The sequence below is a fragment of the Carex rostrata genome, chromosome 26, assembly GCF_964058835.1.
Source record: "Carex rostrata chromosome 26, lpCarRost1.2, whole genome shotgun sequence".
Classification (NCBI taxonomy): Eukaryota; Viridiplantae; Streptophyta; class Magnoliopsida; order Poales; family Cyperaceae; genus Carex; species Carex rostrata.
This window is the reverse complement of record NC_135943.1, coordinates 5,132,427-5,154,101: the sequence shown is the minus strand read 5'-3', so window position 1 is coordinate 5,154,101 and position 21,675 is coordinate 5,132,427. Positions and strand designations below refer to the sequence as shown.

Genomic DNA, 21,675 nt, shown 5'->3' with positions numbered 1-21,675 from the left:
TGACATGTCATCTGGATAGGATCAATGACGTGTCATGCGGATAAGCACGAATCTGAAAAGACCCGAATGCCCTCGGCCCGAACACAAATAATATTCGTATAATTATTCTGAACAATTATATATATATTTTTCTTTCGGTTATTTGTTTCGGTATCGATGACGTGTCATCTGGATAGGATCGATGACGTGTCATGCGGATAAGGACGAATCTGAAAAGACTCGAATGCCCTCGGCCCGAACACAAATAATATTCGTATAATTATTCTGAATAATTATATATATTTTTCTTGCGGTTATTTGTTGTTTCGATAATTTATACAATGTGTCCTGCACATTTATAAATTAACCGGTTAACTTTTATACAACGTGTCATACACGTTTATAAATTAACCAATGTTTTTGCTTGTTATTTTTACATAACATTTATAATTTAATTATAACACGTATAATTAATTATAACCATCTTAATATTAATTATAATTAATTTATAATTAATCAGTAAGATTCTCCGAGTAGCTCCTATATGGTGTGACCCAATAGGATCTGTGTTATGTTGGTAAACAGAGTTAAAACTGTTTTAACTTCTGTTAGTCATGGGTGGCATCTGGCAACACATCATGACCATCCAATTACACAGATGATGCTGTACTGTACAATATCACGATCCAGTAAACAATTTACTTGTGTCTGTTCTTCTGTCTCATAGCTATCAGATTAGTTTCAAGGTAGATGTGTGTCATCCTTGCTAACTTAATCTTTTCTTGATCTTGAGCAGATTATCAAATATAATTACTCTTGTAATTATACTGCTAGCAGATAATCTTACTCTATCAAGGGGCCCAGTGATGCTATAGCTCGTATAGAGATACGAGGGACAAATAGTATTCTTGGTAAACTATCACTTCCTCAGCTAAGCTATACATATGGAAAAGCTACCGTTATGACTGCTTTTTACGGACAGCGGTGGATAACAATCACACATACATATTTCTCAGTGGGAACGATAAATACCTCATACTGTAGAACGTGACACTGAATGAAAACATAAATGACACGAACACAATTCTATTTAATGTTTCATTCGGGGTCTGTCAAATACCATGTTTCTAAAACATGTATCTATGTGATTAAAATGACATCTCGTGTCAGGTGGTTTGTAAAACTTAACCATCTTTTAATCCACATACTAACCTTATCGCGGTAATTAGTGTTCCTGCTAATTACCTTGGTCAGTGACCTTTTAAGAGTATATATATCATCTATATTATGGAGTTTCACAATTTCAGTCATGAACTCGAAATGATCCATAAATTCAATAATACTCAAGGCAACAAAATGCTATATAAATAAACATTCAATTCATGAACAAAGCTTTATGATAAATTATCGTATTATTGACTTCTAGATTATTACAAACTAACAAAGGCGGGTATGGGTAAGTTTTTTTTTTCGTTAGCTTATTGGGTATGGGTATGGGTAAGAATTTTTTTTCATTAAATAAATGGGTAAGGGTATGGGTAATGACTATTTCGTACCCGTTACCCTATAGGGTAATTATAAAATTCAAATATATATTCAATTCAATTTTCAACCCACTTAAATGTATATTTAATTCAATTTCTAACCCACTTAAATGTATATTCGTGTTTTTGAATTTTTATTCTTTATAAAAAAAATAATTTAGTTAGAATTGATTGCACATTTATTTTATTTTTTTATTAGAAATGCAATTATATATGTGTTAAAATGAATGAGTTTTTAATGTTTAATTTGTAAAATATAATAAAACTAATTATTATACTAGTATTATCCGTTATTCACCCGCTACCGTTTCGTTACCCGATAATATTAACGGGTAAGGGTAGGGTAGGGTAAGATCAATTTTTAATGGGTATGGGTAGGGTATGGGTAAGGTCAATTTTAATGGGTATGGGTATGAAAATGTCTCCACCCGACCTGTACCGTACCCATTGACACCCCTACGCACAACTGGAGACCATTAAATAAACAATCCACTCACCCAATGATAATAAATACTCTGAGACATAATGATAAATATTTTATGTTACATGGGTAAATACTGTACATTATATGGATAAATACTTTATGTTACATGGATAAATACTTCTCAGGCATACTTGCAACTTTCAGTAAAACATCAATGATAAATACTCTCATGCATAATGATAAATACTTTATGTTACATGGATAAATACTTTGTATTACATAGATAAATACTTCTCAGACATAATTGCAACTTACAGTAAAACATCAATGATAAATACTTTCAGACATAATGATAAATACTCTATGTTACATGGATAAATATTCTATGTTACAAGGGTAAATACTTCTCAGAAATAATGATAAATACTTTTTTGAACATCAATTAACAGATAAGCATTTATTAACGGTGATTGTTATTAGATAACAATATAATTAATGCGCAGATTCTTTTTAAAGCAATAATTAACGCGGGAATTGTTATTAGAGGAATGCATAATTAATGCGGGGATGGGAGTGGGGGGTTTCTTATAATTAGTGGGGGGATAAAAGGAAACTTTTAGAGAAATTAGTGGGGGATATATGGCAGTTAAGGAAGAGAGAGAGTGCGGGAAAAATGGGGGATGAGAGTGGGGGGTTTGTTATAATTATTCTAATTTTTTTAGTCTCTACTAAGCCGAGTTCAGATTCTTTAAACTAACTCAAAATTTGAATTTAAATTTGAATTTTGGGTTTCGAATTGACACAAAAATTAATGAGTTATGCGAATAATTGATTCGAATTCTGATCGGATCGTGCAAATGTCAAACTAAAAAATTTAGTTATATCCAAACCCGACCAGCAAAATTTTAAGTAAATTTTCGCAACCGAATAAGTTTTTTTATTTTTAGATCTCAATGTCAACGACCCACTCGATTCATTTTTTTTATTTTTATAATATCTTCAATTTTGTAATTGTAAATTAGCATTTAATTTAGTGACAAAGGCAAATACTTTCTGTGTAAGAGGTCGCATGTTCGAAATCCGAATGACAAATTTCTTGTCAACATTAAAAAAGTTAGGTTGTTCATTCAACCTTAAAATGCATTATACTTTTAATATGTGAACCATGTTAAGTATTTTAATATATTTCTTGACATGTTTTACAATATATTCTTTTGAATTCTTAAAATTTTAATCAAGATCATTGTAAATATTGCAAATAATGATTTCGCACTTTTACAAAAATTAATAATATAAAATATTGCGGACTTAGTGTACCAGCACGAGCCTGTGTCTTTCTACAAAGAGACACGAGTTCAATTAGATAATATAGCATATTAAAGATACTGAAGTGTATTGGATACTTTAATTAAAAAAAATACAAATATAATAAAATTGCTAAATTAATAATAGTTCTTCAAGTTCACAACTTAAATTATAATTATCAGCAATTATAGTTTATTTTTGGAAATAAGATTAAAAAAAATAGTCTTAAAAGCTGTCAGTGAGCTTCAAATAGATTTCATGAATGACAAACCCACCAAAGCCTAAGGGCATTTCCACTAAAAAAGAAAAAGAAAAAGAAAAAGAAAAAGACAAACACACCTATTCATCCGATATTTTTATTTTTAACCAATTAACAAAATATTTTAATAATAATAATCATGATTTAGGAAAAGTTTTTTCAATACTCAAACTGTGAAATTTTAATTCCAAACCGTGAAAAAAATTTCACGATTCCAAGCTTTTTTTTTTTTTACAAAACAGAATTTTTATTTATTGTATTGAAATATTAGAAATGTTGAATATATTTCTTTGAAAATAGATGAAATAAATATAATTTGATTTATTAGAAAGACTGTAACAAATAACCTGGATCAACATTTTTCAGGCCGGACTTTTCACGGCTGTAAGAAAAATTAATATATTTCATTATGTGTTATTGTATAAAAATAAAAATGTTTGGATTCTGAGTTATTGATCCCGGTTCAAAAGTCACTTCTAGGTAATACAGAAAAATATTGTCATCCTTCTAGTCACTTCTAGGTAATACATTTAATTTATAAAAAATAATTAAACTATATCTATAAATATATATACTTATATACAGATAATGAATGATATGTATTGTTTTATTCATGCCTCATACATATTTATTTAATAACATTTTTTACTTATTTATCTGACTCTTACTGTATTCCATAAGAAGATTACAGATAAGATTCATTTTTAATAACTTGTTAAGTGCGAATAAAGATAGAATTATTTTTATTAATATGACTGGTAAGAGCAGTGATGTAAAAAATGTTCGTTTAGACTGATTAATCGGTCGATTAGTCATTGACGGTAATCAAACCGTCATGAATTTATACGATTAATCGACCGATTATTTTCGATTATAACAAATTATTCCCGGTTATTTCTGATTAATCGCTTTGTGGTACTCTATCCGTCCGACGACCGCATACCGTTACTTACAACAGTTGAGTAAGAGCAGTGTTTTAATATTCGGTTTATATGCGGTATGCGGCTGCATATGCGGACTTATATATGCGGATTTTAAATGAGAATTCATGTATATATAAACAAGTATACGGTAATATCTGTTATAAACAACTGTTAATATACTCTAAACCGTTAATATAACTCTAAACTGGTAATATATAGTATAAACTACTGTTAATATACTCTAAACCGATATTTTTACCACTGTTAATATACTCTAAACTGCATATTCGGATCAAATATAAATTTCCTATTCTGATTGCAACCGAATAAGAATATTCGGCGAAATAGACCGAATATTACTGCATTAAGTAAGAGTATAAATATATTTCCACTTGCTCCTGTCGTATCTGCTGACATCTCTGTGAACATGGAGTAGGTCAAAACATGAAAGGGAAAAGACAGTGACATCAAAACAAGGAGGCTACTGGATGATGGATGGATATTGTGGACCTGACTTATTCTGTGGGGAATAAGAGATTTTGTCTCCTTTTAATTCTGTGGGGAATAAGAGATTCTGTGGGTTAAAGTTTTAAAAGAGCTAGCAATTATTTAATACAGCGTATGGATCATGAAATGGTTCCATTGATCCAACGGATTGGTAGAGTAAATGTATTTGTGTCTTCACCGATCCGGATAGGTGCAACTGTGTTTTGTAGAATCTGAAATTTTAAATCAATAGTATTTGTTTTGTTAAAAATATTAAGTTTGGTTATATTAAAAAAAAATCCATAACATTAGTATCTTAATAATTTTGAATATTTTATGAAAGAGTTAATTTATTATTTAATTCTATGAAAAAAAAATACAATAATATAGAAGATGGGCTTTCCTTAACAGTAAAGGAATAACTATTACCAATGCAGGGGATGCGCATCCTCTGCATTAATTTGAAAAGGAATGTTAATGAATCTCAACCGTCTGATTTTAAACGGAGATAATCTGACTTCTGCTTATGATATATGAGGGTCTTTAATATTAGTGTAGGTTTAGTCTGCATGAATCTTAAAATAAATTAGATAATCAAGATTCATTAACTCAAAATATTCACGCAAAATATGAGATATCTCAAAGGATACGCACTCAACATATTTATGAATTCTCTCTGGCCCTAGCTCCTACTCTCTAGTACCTAAATACATAAATATTTTAATGTCCGTTTTTCATACAATCAGTAATTTTTTATTTCAATCATGAATTTTGACTGTCAAAATTTTGAGTCTTCCAAGATATTTATTCTAATTTGGGAATATGATAATATAGCTCCTAATCTCTTATTCTATTTCTGACAAATCAGTCTGACATATTTTTACTGAGAAATCAAAGAATATGACAATTCAAGCGATGAGATAAATTTATACGAAAACCTAGAAGCCGCTGTCCAGCCCCCTCCCCCCTCCTCTCTTTCCTCTTCCCTCCGTCCTCGCTACTATTTTTCAACTTGTATGGATTTTGTTTGGCTGCCATTTCTCTCTTCTTTCTCTTCAGTGTCGATTCCGATCTTTTTACTCCGTTAGTGTCTTCTCCGACTGCTACCAGTCTTCATTCTTTTCCACCACTAAAGTCTAGATCTCAAAGAGAAAGCGAGAGAGAGGAGGCGTAGCTCCTCCGCCTCTTCACTCCGCTTCCTCCAACCACCACTTTTTCTAACCGTTACTCTAACCTTGTTCTCGATATCTAAAACCTCTACACCGGAATCCTAGTTAGAGACGGAGGAGGTCGCAGCCAGTGCCGGCCTCCTCGACCTGCCACCACCCCTTTTTCCTTTTTCTTTTAAAAACAAATTTCTAGATGCCTCTATTTTGGTATTGTTAGCCGACTGGTGCAGCGGAGAGCAAGAAGGTGAGAGAGGAGATTGACGATCGCTTGAAGTTGATTCGTTAGATGTTATTGTTATGTTGTTAGTGGTTTAGGGTTTATAATTTTTTAGATGTTGTTGTGTGTTTTATATGTATTGTGTTATTTGGATGATATTGTGATGATGTTGCGATGTTACGGTGATGGATATAATTTTATTTTTATTTAATGAAAAATTATACTTGACAGCCGCTGTCAAGATTTTTTTTAAAAAAAAAGATAAATCAATCTGACATGAATCAATAATAAAGCTTAGAAAAATATAATTTATTTCCTAAAAAAATAAAATAAGATCTAATTTATTGCAACTTCACACTCTATCCTGTCAGGGATATAAATATGTTGTTATTCAAAGGATCATAGGATTCTGTTATCTAAAATTTTGACCCTTTTTAATCGGACGTTCTGAATAAGTCTATTTTTTTTTTTTAAATAAACCAATGAACTGTTCAATTTAAATTGAACCATTCAATGCACCGACTTTATTTTCCTCTGATATCAGAAAAAAAAAATAATAAATAATGATTATATAAGAGAAGGAGAAAAGGTTTACAGGTTACATAAGATCAATGGTCCACAAAATGAGGCAAACATAGTTTAAAATATCAAATTAGTTTTTTTGAAATCTTGGCAGAAATATCAAATTAGTTCAAGTAAAGATGTAACGCATGACATTCCTTCCTTTGTAAAATGTAGACTCATTATTACTTTGGATCCATCAGGCATATTTTCAGAATACAAGTATATTTGTGTAATTTTACATTAAAAATAATACATTTTTTTTCAAAAAAAAAAAAAAAAACTCACCCAGCTCAAACTAAAAAGTTATTGCAAATTTGTAAGGGTTTCTTAGTAATTTTAAAAAATAACGATTATTAATTTGTTATTTATTCTGAATTTTCTGTCTGCTTATAAAAACTAAAATGTGAAAAACATACAAACATAATATTTACCTTGTGAATTGCTAATTTATTAAATGTCATGAAAAAATATTTCATCAAAATTCATTCAATATAACTCTTTAAAAATTTAACATGTTCATATAATGGTAAATTTGCATTTAATTTTATTATTTTTCATGCGAGTATATTAATATACAGTCAAATCGAATTTAAATTTTAAATTCGGTAATCATTAGTTATATTCAAGGTTCTAAATAGTGTTCATAGCGTCATCGCGGGAAGGCTACAAAAAAAGCTATAGCGGAAGCTATGCTACATAGCGTTTTTTTCTTTTTACAAAAAATATATTATATATTTGTACTAAATATCAACATTATCTATAGTCTCATAGAATAATACATAACACCAAACTGATTAAGAAGTTATAATATTTATATTGAACCAATACAGAGTTCAAAGTGCGATTCAAATATCCATAGTAATATCATAAACTATCAATCTTTTTCTATTCAATATATCTTAAGTATCATGATTCATGACATAATTTATTTATTTTCTATTCAAAATATCTTAAGGATCATGAATATGATTATCATGACATAAGTACATAACTAATACATGTGGGAAGGTCGCCAATATAAAATTTTCCCAATTTCAGCAATAAGGGTTTCCTTTTCGACAACAAAAGATCTGTAGCAACAAGCTTTCAATTGATTCGGTTTGGGCTTTTATTTAACTTTTTTAATTTACCAATGAAAATCTCTCATCATTTAACAATTAATAGTTTAATATAATGAAAATCTCTCATCATTTAACAATTAATAGTTTAATATAAAGCATAGTACATTAGTTGCAAAAAAAAAAATATATATTATGGTTAAAGCCCAGTTTGGGTCTTCATTTAAGGTTCATATAAATTATCAAAAAAAAAAAAAATCCATGTTGCATAGCACGCGCTATTTGCACTATAGCGGCCGTAGCTCGATTAGCGTATTTTAATGCCATAGCATAGCGTTTAACATTTTTGAAATGATCCCTCTCTCTCATTATTTTGTACTTTTTCCATGAATTTCAAATTTCCTTTTCTAAAGTAACATCCTTTATTTTAGAAATTATGCATATTGTTCAAAACAGTAGTCACACAAAAAAGCAGCATGTTCTTGGTCTTCTACTATTTATTTTTAATAGAAAATGCCTCTTTTTATCAGATGGCGCATTTGCTCTATTATTGAAATATTCCAAAATACATATTTGATTGTAACTCCAAACAAGAGAACTTTCTTTCCAAGTAATAAGCACAAAACCATCTCAATCGGTGAACTCGGTAGTCATCCGCACAGTAAACATATTTACAAAAAGAAAATAGCATAAGACACTACGAATACTTCCAACCATAGCTACTATCAGTATTCCAATCTATATATCATGCACCAAAACTCGTTTCTACAGGACATCAATCCTTTCAAATCATTCAAAAACACAAGCCATCTTTGAATGACAACAAAATGTAAGGAGCTAGATGAAATTATGGGTTCAATGATTCAAACAATACCCAGGCACCACTCCCATCGGTTGCACTCGATCCATCTCCATCACGGGTCTCTCCCTCAGTCATAATAAGTTTCTCGTCTGAATTGACAATTGTGGCATTACTCAGTAAGGAGGCTGGGTTCTGGTTGAGTGATGCGCTAGAGGTAGAAGAAAGGCTCGAGATTGTAGATGCAAATGATTTCGTCATTGGTAGGCGCCCTTCTACTATTTCTTTCAGCTGAGTTATATCCTCACATAAGACTGCAATCTCACCTCTGTAAAGAGAGGTAGGAAGAAAGAATAACATTTAAAATAATTAAATAGAAGTAGGGTGTTCTTGAGCTCACCAACCGTACACTAACCTGGGCTTAGGAATAAATCAACAAGAGCATCACCAAAGCATGTCCAACAATTAAAGTATATCTTTTTTCTTGACTTTATGTTTTTTAATTTTGACATAGGGTTTTGTAAAATATAACATACCTTCTGGAAAAAAAAAAATAAGACTTGGTGTTATAAGCCCCTTTGAATAAATTCCCAAATTTGGTAGTTATCAGGCCCTCTAACATAATTCCAACTAACACTCTTCTTATCCAGAACTCTCTATGAAATAGAAGTGGGATGGAAACTTACTGCAAGGAATCAACTGCACGACCACGCTCCACCAAGAAGTCCCTCAGCTGTATTAATAGTAAAACAACATCAGAAATATCATTTCACTAGCTTGCTTCATCAGAAACAACATTCAACATATTTTACTAATGCTCAAGTCAATAGAAAGATCAGAAACAAGATGTATGATGTACCACACTTTAACTGTAACTCGGCCAGCAACTTCAATTAAAACACACTTCTACCCTTACAAAAAGCTGAAACTTATTTTTGAACACTTGCAAAAAATTCATTGTTTGTCCCTCAAATCAAAAGAAGAGAGATAGATTCTACAGTTAGTACACGGTAAAAAACAAGAGTACCTTAGTGTTCTCTTCAGCTTCCTGTTGCAACTTCTTTGACTCCTCTACTATGGCAATCATCATCTCCTCTTGCTCTTTGAGGGCCCTCTGAGCCGATTCCTCCCTCTCAATCCTTACCTTCTCAGCCCTTGCTATCTCATCTGTAGCTGCTGCTAGCCTTGTCTCAAGGCTTTGGTGTATCTAGAAGCACAAAAAAGTTTCAGACCAAGTAAACTGCCACTACTCGGTATAGGATACTATCTAGGTGCTCTAGGCCTTAGGAAATGGTGTTTAAGATACATTGTTAGCACATCTAGAAGGTGAAGTATCAAGCCATCTCTAACCATGATACAGGAAAAAATATCTAGCCAGAACCTTTATCGTATAGTACTAAGCAATTGAGACTAATTTTCTTGTTTAAAGAACCATTTTGGCCTAAAGAACCTTTGTGTCATCAAATTTGGTTAGCATTAGTTCAATTTTGAGCAAAAAACTATACCTCCTCCATAATTTCTAGAGATTTATTCTTTTCATCTGTTAAGCTGAGGAGGCGGGATTGTAGTTCTCGGGCCTCAGTTGATAAAATTGATCTCTCGCCATAAACCTCACCAGCATGCTATTGTAAAGTATAAAAATTATCATTAGAACATTAGACCATATTAAAAGAAAAAAAACAAATCACAGATTGTAGATCATATAGCAATAATAAGCCTCCTGATTGCAATACAGGAGAGTAAAAGAACCCCCATAGCATCACTCACCATTATATTCAACAAAAAAGCAAGTACATCCACATTCTAATAGACAAAGTGTGAGAGAAATGGGATTATACTGGGACCCTTAAACAGAAAGGAAATAACATCGATGTTAATGTCTCAAATTTCATATATACAAAGGTAATTTAGTCCCTTAAAAACAAAAAGGGATCTTCTAGGGTTTCTCTAATACAGTAGCTGTTTTTGAGTTAAAACAGAGAACAAAGAGCCACATGACATGTCTAATACATCACATACATCACATAGACCAGTTACAATTTTCTAGCCCAATATTTGCAATTTTTTAAGAAGTGAAGAAGAAAAGGTCCACATTTCTCATGTAAAAGAGAGAATTAGGGGGGAGTTGGGCAGCTATGTGCAACACTTTCCATTTTGCACGGGAAACAGATGAAATTGGCCAAATAAAGGACAACTTATTTAAAAAAGAAGTAAAGGGAAATTGAAAAAAACCATGCTGTTGGTCTCTTTAGCACGTAAGAGCATCTCCCTGAGATCCTCAACCTTGCTGAGAGTATTCTGGCCAGCAGTGGAGGCCTCTTCCTTTGTGATTTTAGCCTTTTCCTCAAGGTGGACCACGTTTTTCATCATGGTAGTCAGCTTATCAACTGAAGCTAACAGGTTCATCTGAAATGTTCAATCAATTAATAGGTAAAGCAGCAATAATAAAAAAATCAGTAGCTCAGAATAACGTTACCAGCTCAAGAAGTTACTCAACTAACTAGTTTCGACATTTCATAATTTTAGTCAAGGCAAAAAACCAAGGGCAATCAAATGTCAAGTTATCAGGTCTGATCTGACCAAACCTTTCAGATAGCCTCCAAAGTTGGTGAGTCTACCATGGGTCGGGATTTCTTAAAGTCCTTGTGTTTTGGTTGCCTTAACCATGTCAGATTTACATTTAATGATAATTTCATATATGCCCCTCAAAAACATTTAATGTCAGATGGCAAGTGGGTCATTCATTTACTTATGATGCATACACAGTTACATTTTTCTGAAATGTGCATATATATTTTTATTTTTCTTTATAAAGGGTAAAATGGGCACTTTGTAAATTTAAAATGAGTTTTAATAGAAAAGACAATAAAATGGATAAATTTGTCATTTTTTTAAATTTAGAAGAGTAAATATGATATTATGAATTTTAAAGGAGGAAATAGGTAATTTCAAAGTTTTTGAGGGGTACACATGAAATTCCCCCATAATTTAACAATAAATTGAAACCATAAGCAAAATAATGCCAGAATACATTGATGAAAAAAATAAAAAAATAAATAAGAATAGTATATCAATGGATTCTATATATTATTAGTAATGTAAGCATGATTAACTGAAACTTCAATTCATGATCAAGATATACAGTTTCAGAACCGATATAGAAAAGAACATAAAGAAGAATAGTATATCAATACCTTACTGCTCTTGGCATCAGATACAATGTCTTCAAGGACCTCAGGATTAACTGAATGGGTAGATCGAGTAATCACCTCTGGTTCAGACAAAGGTTGATTGCTCAACCCGTTTGACCCCTCTGCCTCACCTTCCTTGAATCTAATTTTGTCGCCACCATTCGCCTCACCTTCTTTCAATCCAATTTCGTGGCCACCATTCTTTCTAGTCTGATTTGACAAATTACCAAAATCCTGAGCTTGACTTGACGCTCTGTTGTTAGCTATCAGCACTGACAAATCCCAGTTCCTCCTTTCTGAAGAAGACGACGGAGACATTTCTTCATTGACAGGCACTTCGTTAGAAACATTTCTCTTGGGAGGGGTAGTGTTGACAATGGAGTAGTAGAGGTTCTGGCTGTCATCATCTGATACATTTGGACATTTTGGTAAGAACTAAAAGGAAAATGCAATGAAAATTGATGAAATGCTACTGGCACCTGCCTTTCAGTTCTTTTATAAGAACTAGATACATAAATAAACAACTCCTTCAGGGTGATATTAAGGTACAAAAAAAGAATTAAAAATACCCTTATTATGGATTTGGTAAAGATGTCAACAGATAAAAACAAAGAGGTCTCCGATTCTAATACCACAGTTTAACAATTTAACAGTGAAGTCTGTTTTCCATGAGCATTTTCAATACTGCAAATAGCAATATTGATACAGAAAAAAAAAATGAGATTTGAGCTTTCAATGGGCTGCTCATAAAAATTAATATTTTCTTCATTTCTTCTATTAACTACAAATTTGGATGACTTTTAAATATTTGGCATGTAAAATGTTCAAATGTTTCTGTGTAGTTAAGCAATTTTTTAACTATTTCTATTCCATCAAGATAGTATACATTGTTAATAGATTTCTGCATACAAGTTATGCCCAAGAACTATACAGATTATAGTTGGATCTAATGGTGTGACAATTATTAAATTGGAATTATACCAGTCCAAAAAAAAAAAAAAAATCTAATACAGAGATGAAAATTACCTTCTGGTGGGGCTCCATACCAGTTAGATTTACCTCGACCATTTTCAGAACTTTTTATGGGCTCAGGAATAGAGGGTATGACTTCTTGGAGAATAAAGTCAACTGCTGCTTCAAGATTACTGGCATGCTCAATTGAAGCTGCCTTCAGTATACGATTATCTATCTGCAATAAACCCAAAAATAAATTGATATAGGTACTATTCAGTTTGTAAATAAAAGATGTACAAAATGGCGCATGCTTAAATCTACATAAAGAAAACTAGGTGTTTGTTACATGGCACAGTATCGCAAGCTTTACAAAAGGGCGCGGCGCATGCTTAAATCTACATAAAGAAAAGGCTATTCGCCTAATAAAAGAAAATAAGAAATTTACTTTACATCAAGAAAGAAAATTTCTTCCCTCTATTCCCCAAATTGAGCACTGATTGGTAAATACTGATGAATAAAACACATATATAAGGAAATTTAAGGGGAAAATAACCCAAAAGGGTCACCTTACCTGAGGAAAAAGCTCCCGAAGAGACTCGAAAACCACCGTATAACTCATCCTAGAGAAACAACAAGCTTTTACTGAGTCAAGAAGCAAATAGAAATTCAAGACCTAGTTTCGGAATATTGGAATTTAAGTGTCTAACCTAATGGAAGTGTTAATATAGAATAGAAGGGAAGATGGAGATACGAAATCGATGGCCGATCGCGCGATAGAGAGGCAGTGAAAATTTAAGGGGCGCGCATCGAGTCCCGATTATTTCTTTGCTCAGTTTCCAAAGTGGGAAAAGAGCGAGGAGCCGAGGTCTGAGGGAATTCACATCCCCTCAGGTTACCTGATTGAGTACAATTGAATCAGACAGTCTGAAATTGGATTTTTTAACTCGGCACGAATCTCAAAGCACAAATTATATTGTCCCCTAACGCCATCCGAACACCCACCGGCTGAAATTAAATCTGAACCGTCCATTTCATTTGTGTTGAGTCAGGTACCTGGGAGGTTCCTCGGAGGATATAATTAATTTATCCATATAAAATACTCTCAAGTTTGGTGTAACTGGAGATGTCCATTAACTTGTATCATAATAAATAGTCGGTCTGACGGACTGAATCGCCGACTGCCACTGGTTCGCTTCCGCTGCTTTTCAACCAAGAGAGCGTCAAACCGTCCGATTTAGATCTAACGGTGTGGATGAAAGATTCTTTGAACGGTCCTGATTAAAACCCCTTACCAAAGTAAATTGTGATGCAGATTAGTTTCGCCTATCTCAAAATCAGACGGTCAGAAACACGATAGCAAGAACCTTTCTTTGAAGACGTGATCGGCAACGGATCAAAATTATTTGTCTCTGAGGTACTTCACCGTGTAAAATACTCACAGTCGGCCCAAAATTAAGTCGGTGAGGGGTTCGCTTTGAGAAACGTGTCAGAGTAAAACGGACGACGTAGATCTCAGATTACGCGGTCTGGTATTGCACTGGATCTGGATTCAAGCCGTTGGATTTTACGAAGACTCTTAGTCGCGAAGGAACCATTTTAACGATGGTCACAGGGTGGGACCCAGCACTACGGGGGACCCTCACACTGGATTTTGATTTTTAGTTGTGATACGTCGGTATTGATGGATTTTATGCTCTTTGAATTTTTTTTTTAATTATGTTTGATTTGTATTTTAGATTAAATTTAGTGTTAAAATTAAAATAAATTTTTTGAATTATGATTGATAATTAAAATTATAAGTTAAAACATCATAAATTACAAGTCAGAATATTGAAAAATATAAATCAAAATATTATTTTTTTATCGAGTACCCAGTTAGTTAATAGGTTTAATTCCGATTAGCTATTTAAACCTGATTTGATACTTTTTTTACTCCCTAACAAAAATTATGAATCCGACCCTAACAATGAAACCCTCGAGCCAGTTGCATTTTATTTATAATTTCTTTTTGGAAAATCTGAACATGTTTTTTTAAAGTAAAATTCAGGTCTCGCGTTGTTTCATTCATTGATTCCTAATTTATTTGTAAAATTTTTTCATTCACATGGTAGAATTTATGAGAAAAGAGAGATAACACAGTTTATTAAAAAAAAAATCTTAACACTGTTGGTTATCTAAAAATGAATAATTCGATTTCTCTCACGACTTTCTAACTTCTACGAATTAAAAAAAAATTTACTGCAATAAATCCAATGACATCCTCTTGGTAGCAATTAAAATCATCAACAATCAATGAATAGTTATAAATTATCATATCATACAAAGTAAGACACATAGGCTCACAACCAATATAATTTATCCAATACTTTGCATTTATTATGAAAAACTATCAATATATCATGATTATGAAATTTTTAATGAATAAATGCTCGGTATCACATTTTAGGTTTATTGAAATTTGTTTTCAAAATATTCGTCTCATCTTTTTACAAACCAAACGAGTCTAATATTAAAAATGATAAAATAGTAGATTTTAAAACTAATGAAGACTTGTTAATTCTTTGACCAATATGGATTGTTGTTTATAAAGTAGAAACAGTCCTAATTAAAAAGTCTGAAAAGGGTTCTTGTAGGAGAACATCAAGTGTGAAAGCCGCAATTAGAATTAGAATGCATAATATTTTATCAACGCAATTTACCAATATTTTATAACCTCTAACCGGTGACTGTTCCGGTCTGGTTGATTAAGTTTCTGATTCGATTTTATTAAGTGTCTTCATTAGAACTTCTGAGTGGTGGCTGTTCTGATCCGGTTGATTTTAGTTTCCAGTCTAGTTTGATTCAGTATCTTCTATAATGAAATCTGCCAGCAGGGTAACTATGCGCACTGAAAAAATCATCAATAGACTTCTATTATTTTCATCAAGCAAGATGATGAAAATTGTGTCTACATGATGCACATACCACTGTGCGCTTTTAGTTTGTTTATAACTGTGTACTTTCTCAGACATTTTTTATCTAATTATATGTAACAACTGATTTACAACTCTTTAAATTAATAAAATCACCGATTTTACTGTCCAACAAAAATATATTTATTTTACATCAGAATAATTCTAATCCGTATGAATTAGCAATATTTTGACCGAAGTAGACCCGGCATTAACGGGCTCTCGCAACAGGATCCGAAACCGTGGGCATTTCCAGATTTATTACTGGCCCAAAATTTCTAAACTAGTAGGCCCATAAAGAAAACAATTTGCAACTGACAAGCCCAATTGAATCCCAAAAGTAACTTAAAAGTTAAATTTGGATATCGACCGTTGGATTAGAATCCGGATCTAATCTGGACGGGTAGAGTTGACGGACTCTTTAATATTCGTGCAGATTCTGATTGGACGGTACGGATCCAAACGAAAACTTTAATTTATTTAGGAACCGGAGAGAAGGAATTCGTACCATCTGCATCATCTCAAAAGTGGATCTTTTGAGTTAATACATCTAAACCGTTCGATTCGCTTTAATATTCGTGTGAGTTGGATCCGCACTAATATTAAAGGGATCCTGTGTTATAGACGGAGAACCGGATTGGCTCCGTTTTAAATCAGACGGTTGAGGTTGAGATGTATTAACTCAAAGATGCTCTTTCGAGTTAATGCAGACGATGCGGACTCGGAGAGAAGACAGTGATGAATTTTCATCAAAGGTCATAATTCTCTTTGCTGGTTTACTTTCAATGTAATATTTTTGTATACATCTGGTTTTCATGCCAACATGAGAGCAAATGAATAGAAAGGTACTTTTTCAAAAGGTGTAGTCTTTTGATGTTATAACTAATAATTTAGATTTTATACATTATGCTTTGGTTAGGTTACGTAAAGGGTGCGTTCAACTAATCGACTAACTTCGTTGGTTCAGATTAGGAAGTCCTCTAGATGAGGCCGGGAGTGCAATTTAAACTTTTACTGTCAATACCAAACTGTACTGCTAAGTTCTTTGGTACGGTTAATTTTATTATGCTGATAAACTATTCAATTGTATCCTAACCAAACCTGACTTCTTCCCTAGTGCCCTTTCATTGCTTCTGTCTAACTTAATTCAATTTTTTGTTGTTTTGAATTTTTGTTTGTAGTTCTTCTATGGAAGTATTACTGTTATGGTGGCAATGCCTGAATCTGCTTCAACACAAGTGAAATGAAAGCCATACAAATTCTAAGGTGTGCATATATGAGCCTGTTTTATTCCTTTAGTCTGCAGGTGCTTAGAAATATCAAAATTGAAGAGGCTGAAATTATCTATTTCTTTATGTTTTCTTCTGTGCATTTTCTTTTTAGTAATACAACCTGTCCTTTTGGTCATAAACCAGAGATTCAAATTCTGACTAAATTAAAAAAATGAACCTTACTCGGGAAGAAAGGTTACTGGTCCCTGCAGTACAAGTGTTGTCCAAAGGATTCTGTTATATGCTTAGAGAAATGCTTACTCTTAGATTTATGTGGTTAAATTCTAGCATGGGTACAGTTGTCAGGAAACAAATATTAAATCAACAAATTTATATATCTTGCGGTACCAAATGGGAAACAATGGATAGCACTGGTAGAAAAGAGAATTCCACATAATTGCAAATACACAAAATTTACAGAACTTACTGATAATTAGTTTCCAATATATTTGTTCAATGATAAGTAAAAACAAAAAAATTGCTGGATTTGGCAACTCTGCACAAATACCTAGCAGTTAAATAAATAAATAAATAAATAATCAGGAAAGAGGAAAAATTGTAGGATATAAGCTCCTTGATTTAAATATCACGTTGACATAACATATTCGTAAATCTGCAGTTTCTTATCTGGAAACCGAGATATTTTTGCTTCACGTAGGCGTCTCTATCTAGCGCCTAAGGTTGTACATAATATGTTCAGCATAGATGTCCCTAAAATGAAAACCATAAAAAGCAACCATTTTAAGTGGTGCATTAAATTTATATAGAAGTGAATAACATATACATTAGATGGAAGTAACTATGGTTATGAAGTATGAAAAATGTTTTTGGTGATCTAGCAAATTTCTTACATGGATTTTTGGATAGCCTCTTGAGCATCAGAAGCCGGCAAAAACTCATTGACTGCAACCTCTTTGTTTTCATTCTTCTTATCTAAGAAAGTGGGAAAATGTAGAATTAATATGTTAGAAATATTGCGACAAGTACCCTTCTATGATGATTCATCACCCTTCTGGTAGGGGCGAACCCAGGATTTTCGTCAGGGGAGGGCAAAAAATATCGAATCGGGTTTAAACAGCTTATCAGATTTAAACCAATTAACTAATTGGGTACTCGATAAAAAAACTATGCTTTGACTTATATTTTTCGATGCTCTGACTTATAATTTCTTATGCTTTAACTTATAATTCTAATTAACAATCATAATTGAAGAAATTTATTTTGATTTTAACACTAAATTTAACCCGAATTACAAATCAAACATCCATATGGGGGCAAAACAATTTTCAGGGAGGGACAAAGTCGATCGGTACTGATAGATCACCACTAAAACTCGAAATCCAGGGGGGTACCCCTTGTTCTACTCTGGGTCCGCCCTTGCTTCTGGGCATTGCTAATGCCATTTGAGAAATAAAGCCGACATTATTCTGAATTAGGGTTGATACTTGAAATTTTTTAAAAAGATATGCATGGATTTGATTTCAATTTAAGTAACTTACAGTCTTCAAAGAAGCGGCGGATCTCTTGTAGACGATGTGGGGAGAGCTCGCTGAGGGTGCTGATGTGGCGGAATTCTGGATCGTCAGCACAGACAGCGATGATCTTGTCATCCTTCTCCCCCTGTTAACATATATCAAGGAGAGTTACTTTTACTTGTTAAACTAACGTTGTGTAGTAGTACATAATTAGCAACAACTTGAGGGTTTGAAATGCGACTTTAACCTGATCAATCATAGGCATGAGGCCAATTGGTTTTGCACGAAGGAAGCAGCCAGGGATCACAGGTTCCTGTCCAAAGAAACTGACAATTCAGCTAAGATTTATTGAAGATTTGATAAGTTCATGCTTATCTTTTTATTTAAATCTATTACTACTAACAAATAATATCTTTTCTAATATATAACAGTGATTAATGTTTTCATCGTAGCAGAGAGAGAAGGTCAAGTGATACCTTCTTTCTAAGGATTAGCCTACAAACAACTTCCCTTTTGTGTGTAATGGTTTCCTTGATCTAATGAAACTGGGCACTAGTCCCTTTTTATCAAATATATATATATATATATATATATATATATATATAGAGAGAGAGAGAGAGAGAGTGGCTAATATCAAAACGTTTATTCCTGGACTCAGGAACAAACGGTTCGGTTCTCCAATTTGCAAAGTCCAAACGACCGATCCGAACCGTTAGATGTTTAATCCATATTGAAATGTGCTTGGAGACCAAATTTTACATTTTTTGGAATTTTTTTGCTATTTATTAAGATGGTTTGAAATCGCTGTTTTTCAGTGGTGCAGAATTTTAATAAAAACAGCGATTTTCAAACCATCTTAATAAATAGCAAAAAAATTCCAAAAAATGTAAAATTTGGTCTCCAAGCACATTTCAATATGGATTAAACATCTAACGGTTCGGATCGGTCGTTTGGACTTTAAAAATCGGAAAATGACTCGGTTGCACGGGAGGGGTTGGTGCAAACGTTTTGATATTAGCCTATCTCTCTCTCTCTCTCTCTCTATATATATATATATATATATATAACAGTGAAATTGCAAGGAGATAAAACCTAAAAATTAGATTGCCAGATTTTATCGTTGTTCCTCGAATTCTCAAAATATATGAATTATTTGTATTACGTACTTACGTGAATAAAATGCTTATAAAGAAATGTGCTGATTGTTACTTGATTCTAAACATTATTTTTACCTGCATGAGAACTAGAACATCCATGGGATCACCATCTTCGCAAAGCGTGCGTGGGACGAAGCCATAGTTGTGAGGATACACTACAGATGAGTAAAGCACTCTATCCACCTATTTTTCCCAATTACATTTCAGAGTGCAGTTAGTATTCTTACAGAAGGTAAGTTTCTCTAATTTTGGCTGAGAGAGATCATTAAGAGACAAACCATTATGGTCTTTGTAATTATTATATTTCAGCAATGAAATGGGCATTTTTTGCCTTTTTTTAAAAAAGAAAAGAAAAAAAGACAAACCATTATTAGGCCAGTTTTCTTGTCAAGCTCATACTTGACCTTGCTTCCTTTGGTGATTTCCACAACCTGAGATGAATAGGATGGTAGGATGGGCAAAATTGGAATGAGTATTTTTTTTTGAGAAAATAAATCTCAATGACCTCAAGTGTAAATATATTAGCCAACTTTGATTATAAAAATATTTTGTCTTTACAGTTATAAAAGTATTTTGATCTTTTTTATTTAGTTTTCATGGAGATACTGATGGGGAGGTAATTAGTTCTTACCACATTGAAAATAGCTGGAGCTCCAGGTCCTGCATGTAAAATAGCATATACGATTATTTCCAATTCCAATTGTATGAAAATTATCCTCATATAATCTCAAGATATCCATCAAGTACCAAAAGGCGAATGGAACCCATATACTCTTTTTAAATCTCATATATATCCCTATAGAGCTTGTACAATAAGAAAAAGAAATATAGGTGAAATATGTTTTTATTGTAGTGTTTTTTATTATTATAACTATTTGCAGTGAGGATGACCTGGTTCTGTAATTTATTCAAACTTAATTTTCTCTACCATTGATTAGCAAGGGCATCAAAGGATGTGAAAACATATACTAATACCATAGAGTGCAAAATTCACAGAAAGCTATTTTAATTTCATCAGTACCAATCTCAAGGTCATGCCAGGGATGAGCAGCAACAGATCTGCGCGAAAGAGATGAGAGAATCCTTTGGTTCAGCTGTGGGACCTTCCTTTGGGGTGAATTTTCTTCTGACATATTTCTGAAAAGCGAGAGGATCATTTTATCTAACAAGTTTGTGGAATATTCATGTAATTATATTATTATAGATTTAGTTACATGATGATAGGTTCTGGTTTCTCTGTTATTACATTTTTGAGCTTACAGTCATTGACTTGTTAATAGAAAGTGCGTTTCGAGATATGAAACCGGAAACAAGACTGAGCATTGGCCATGAGATTAACGCTACATTCAACAAGAATTTTAATCTATCTCACCAAATTATTCTAAATCATGCAAGTATAATTCCATCAAAGAAGTGTATATTGAAAAAAGAAAAGAAAAGAGAAGGCTATTTAGATCTAACCACCTTGTTGATATCACGAGAAGAGGAGCAACGAGTAGCAGAAAATTGGATGGATCTAGTTTTTTGTTATCCAATTCTGAACTTTTCTATTCTTATATATAGAGAGAGATTTGGAGAGAGAACACCAACCTAATTCTTCAAAAATAGCTAATACTGAGAAAGAGAAAATGAACAGGCTGGATTTCCTTGCTTATGCTTCATTCGGCTCGCATATTCTTCTGGATACAAATTACCGGTATCAGAAAGTTCGAACCTGATCATACTGGTTTCTACAAATACATATCAAAATTGATTTGTTTTCATTGTCATGTATCCTTTATGACGCGGTACATATTGAAGACATGTCTGACTTTGATTCGGATACACATGATGACCACAATAAATCCAGACCCATCAAGGAGTTAATGGATTTTATTAAGAGTGATAACTTTTGTTGACTGCACGGGAGACTATGATTTTTATTAGAGAGTTAAAGCAATATTAGAACT

At 32.7% G+C, this 21,675-nt stretch overlaps 2 protein-coding genes and 1 long non-coding RNA gene across 5 annotated transcripts; 1 reads left to right on the top strand and 2 right to left on the bottom strand.

Annotated features, from left to right (window-relative positions):
- Positions 1 to 8,544: 8,544 nt before the first annotated feature.
- On the bottom strand, positions 8,545 to 13,723 carry LOC144544303 (ELKS/Rab6-interacting/CAST family protein). 2 transcript variants are annotated; one of them, XM_078292763.1, is made up of 9 exons: positions 13,580 to 13,723; positions 13,444 to 13,492; positions 12,945 to 13,107; positions 11,922 to 12,325; positions 10,960 to 11,133; positions 10,233 to 10,349; positions 9,755 to 9,934; positions 9,414 to 9,460; positions 8,545 to 9,055 (listed from the first exon to the last, which is right to left on the bottom strand). In XM_078292763.1, the coding sequence occupies exons 2-9, from the start codon at positions 13,489 to 13,491 to the stop codon at positions 8,776 to 8,778; spliced, it is 1,413 nt and encodes a 470-aa protein (XP_078148889.1). In that variant the 5' UTR covers position 13,492; positions 13,580 to 13,723; the 3' UTR covers positions 8,545 to 8,775. The 2 variants fall into 2 exon arrangements, with proteins under 2 accessions (XP_078148889.1, XP_078148890.1); XM_078292764.1 differs by having other exon boundaries at positions 11,922 to 12,049; positions 12,089 to 12,325; positions 13,444 to 13,638.
- A 2,916-nt stretch (positions 13,724 to 16,639) lies between these two features.
- Positions 16,640 to 19,953, top strand: LOC144544624 (uncharacterized). Its single transcript, XR_013508270.1, has 3 exons — positions 16,640 to 16,668; positions 17,005 to 17,089; positions 19,817 to 19,953. It is a non-coding gene; the product is annotated as an uncharacterized LOC144544624 (long non-coding RNA).
- On the bottom strand, positions 17,083 to 21,238 carry LOC144544623 (soluble inorganic pyrophosphatase 1-like). 2 transcript variants are annotated; one of them, XM_078293167.1, is made up of 9 exons: positions 21,191 to 21,238; positions 20,748 to 20,863; positions 20,358 to 20,386; positions 20,092 to 20,157; positions 19,802 to 19,909; positions 18,817 to 18,882; positions 18,594 to 18,714; positions 17,946 to 18,027; positions 17,083 to 17,805 (listed from the first exon to the last, which is right to left on the bottom strand). In XM_078293167.1, the coding sequence occupies exons 2-9, from the start codon at positions 20,857 to 20,859 to the stop codon at positions 17,763 to 17,765; spliced, it is 627 nt and encodes a 208-aa protein (XP_078149293.1). In that variant the 5' UTR covers positions 20,860 to 20,863; positions 21,191 to 21,238; the 3' UTR covers positions 17,083 to 17,762. The 2 variants fall into 2 exon arrangements, with proteins under 2 accessions (XP_078149293.1, XP_078149292.1); XM_078293166.1 differs by lacking the exon at positions 21,191 to 21,238 and having other exon boundaries at positions 20,748 to 20,883.
- Positions 21,239 to 21,675: the final 437 nt, after the last annotated feature.

Bases quoted from the DNA above. Each gene is read 5' to 3' on its own strand.
- LOC144544303 (XM_078292763.1), bottom strand. From the start codon at position 13,491: ATGAGTTATACGGTGGTTTTCGAGTCTCTTCGGGAGCTTTTTCCTCAG. The intron at 12,326-12,944 runs GTAATTTTCATC...CAAATGTATCAG, and splicing joins GTATGGAGCCCCACCAGAAG to ATGATGACAGCCAGAACCTC. The intron at 9,056-9,413 runs GTAAGTTTCCAT...CTCTCTTTACAG, and splicing joins CGTGCAGTTGATTCCTTGCA to AGGTGAGATTGCAGTCTTAT.
- LOC144544623 (XM_078293166.1), bottom strand. From the start codon at position 20,883: ATGATCCTCTCGCTTTTCAGAAATATGTCAGAAGAAAATTCACCCCAA. The intron at 18,715-18,816 runs GTTAAAGTCGCA...ATATGTTAACAG, and splicing joins TCATGCCTATGATTGATCAG to GGGGAGAAGGATGACAAGAT. The intron at 17,806-17,945 runs GTAAGAAATTTG...TTTTCATTTTAG, and splicing joins GAGGCTATCCAAAAATCCAT to GGACATCTATGCTGAACATA.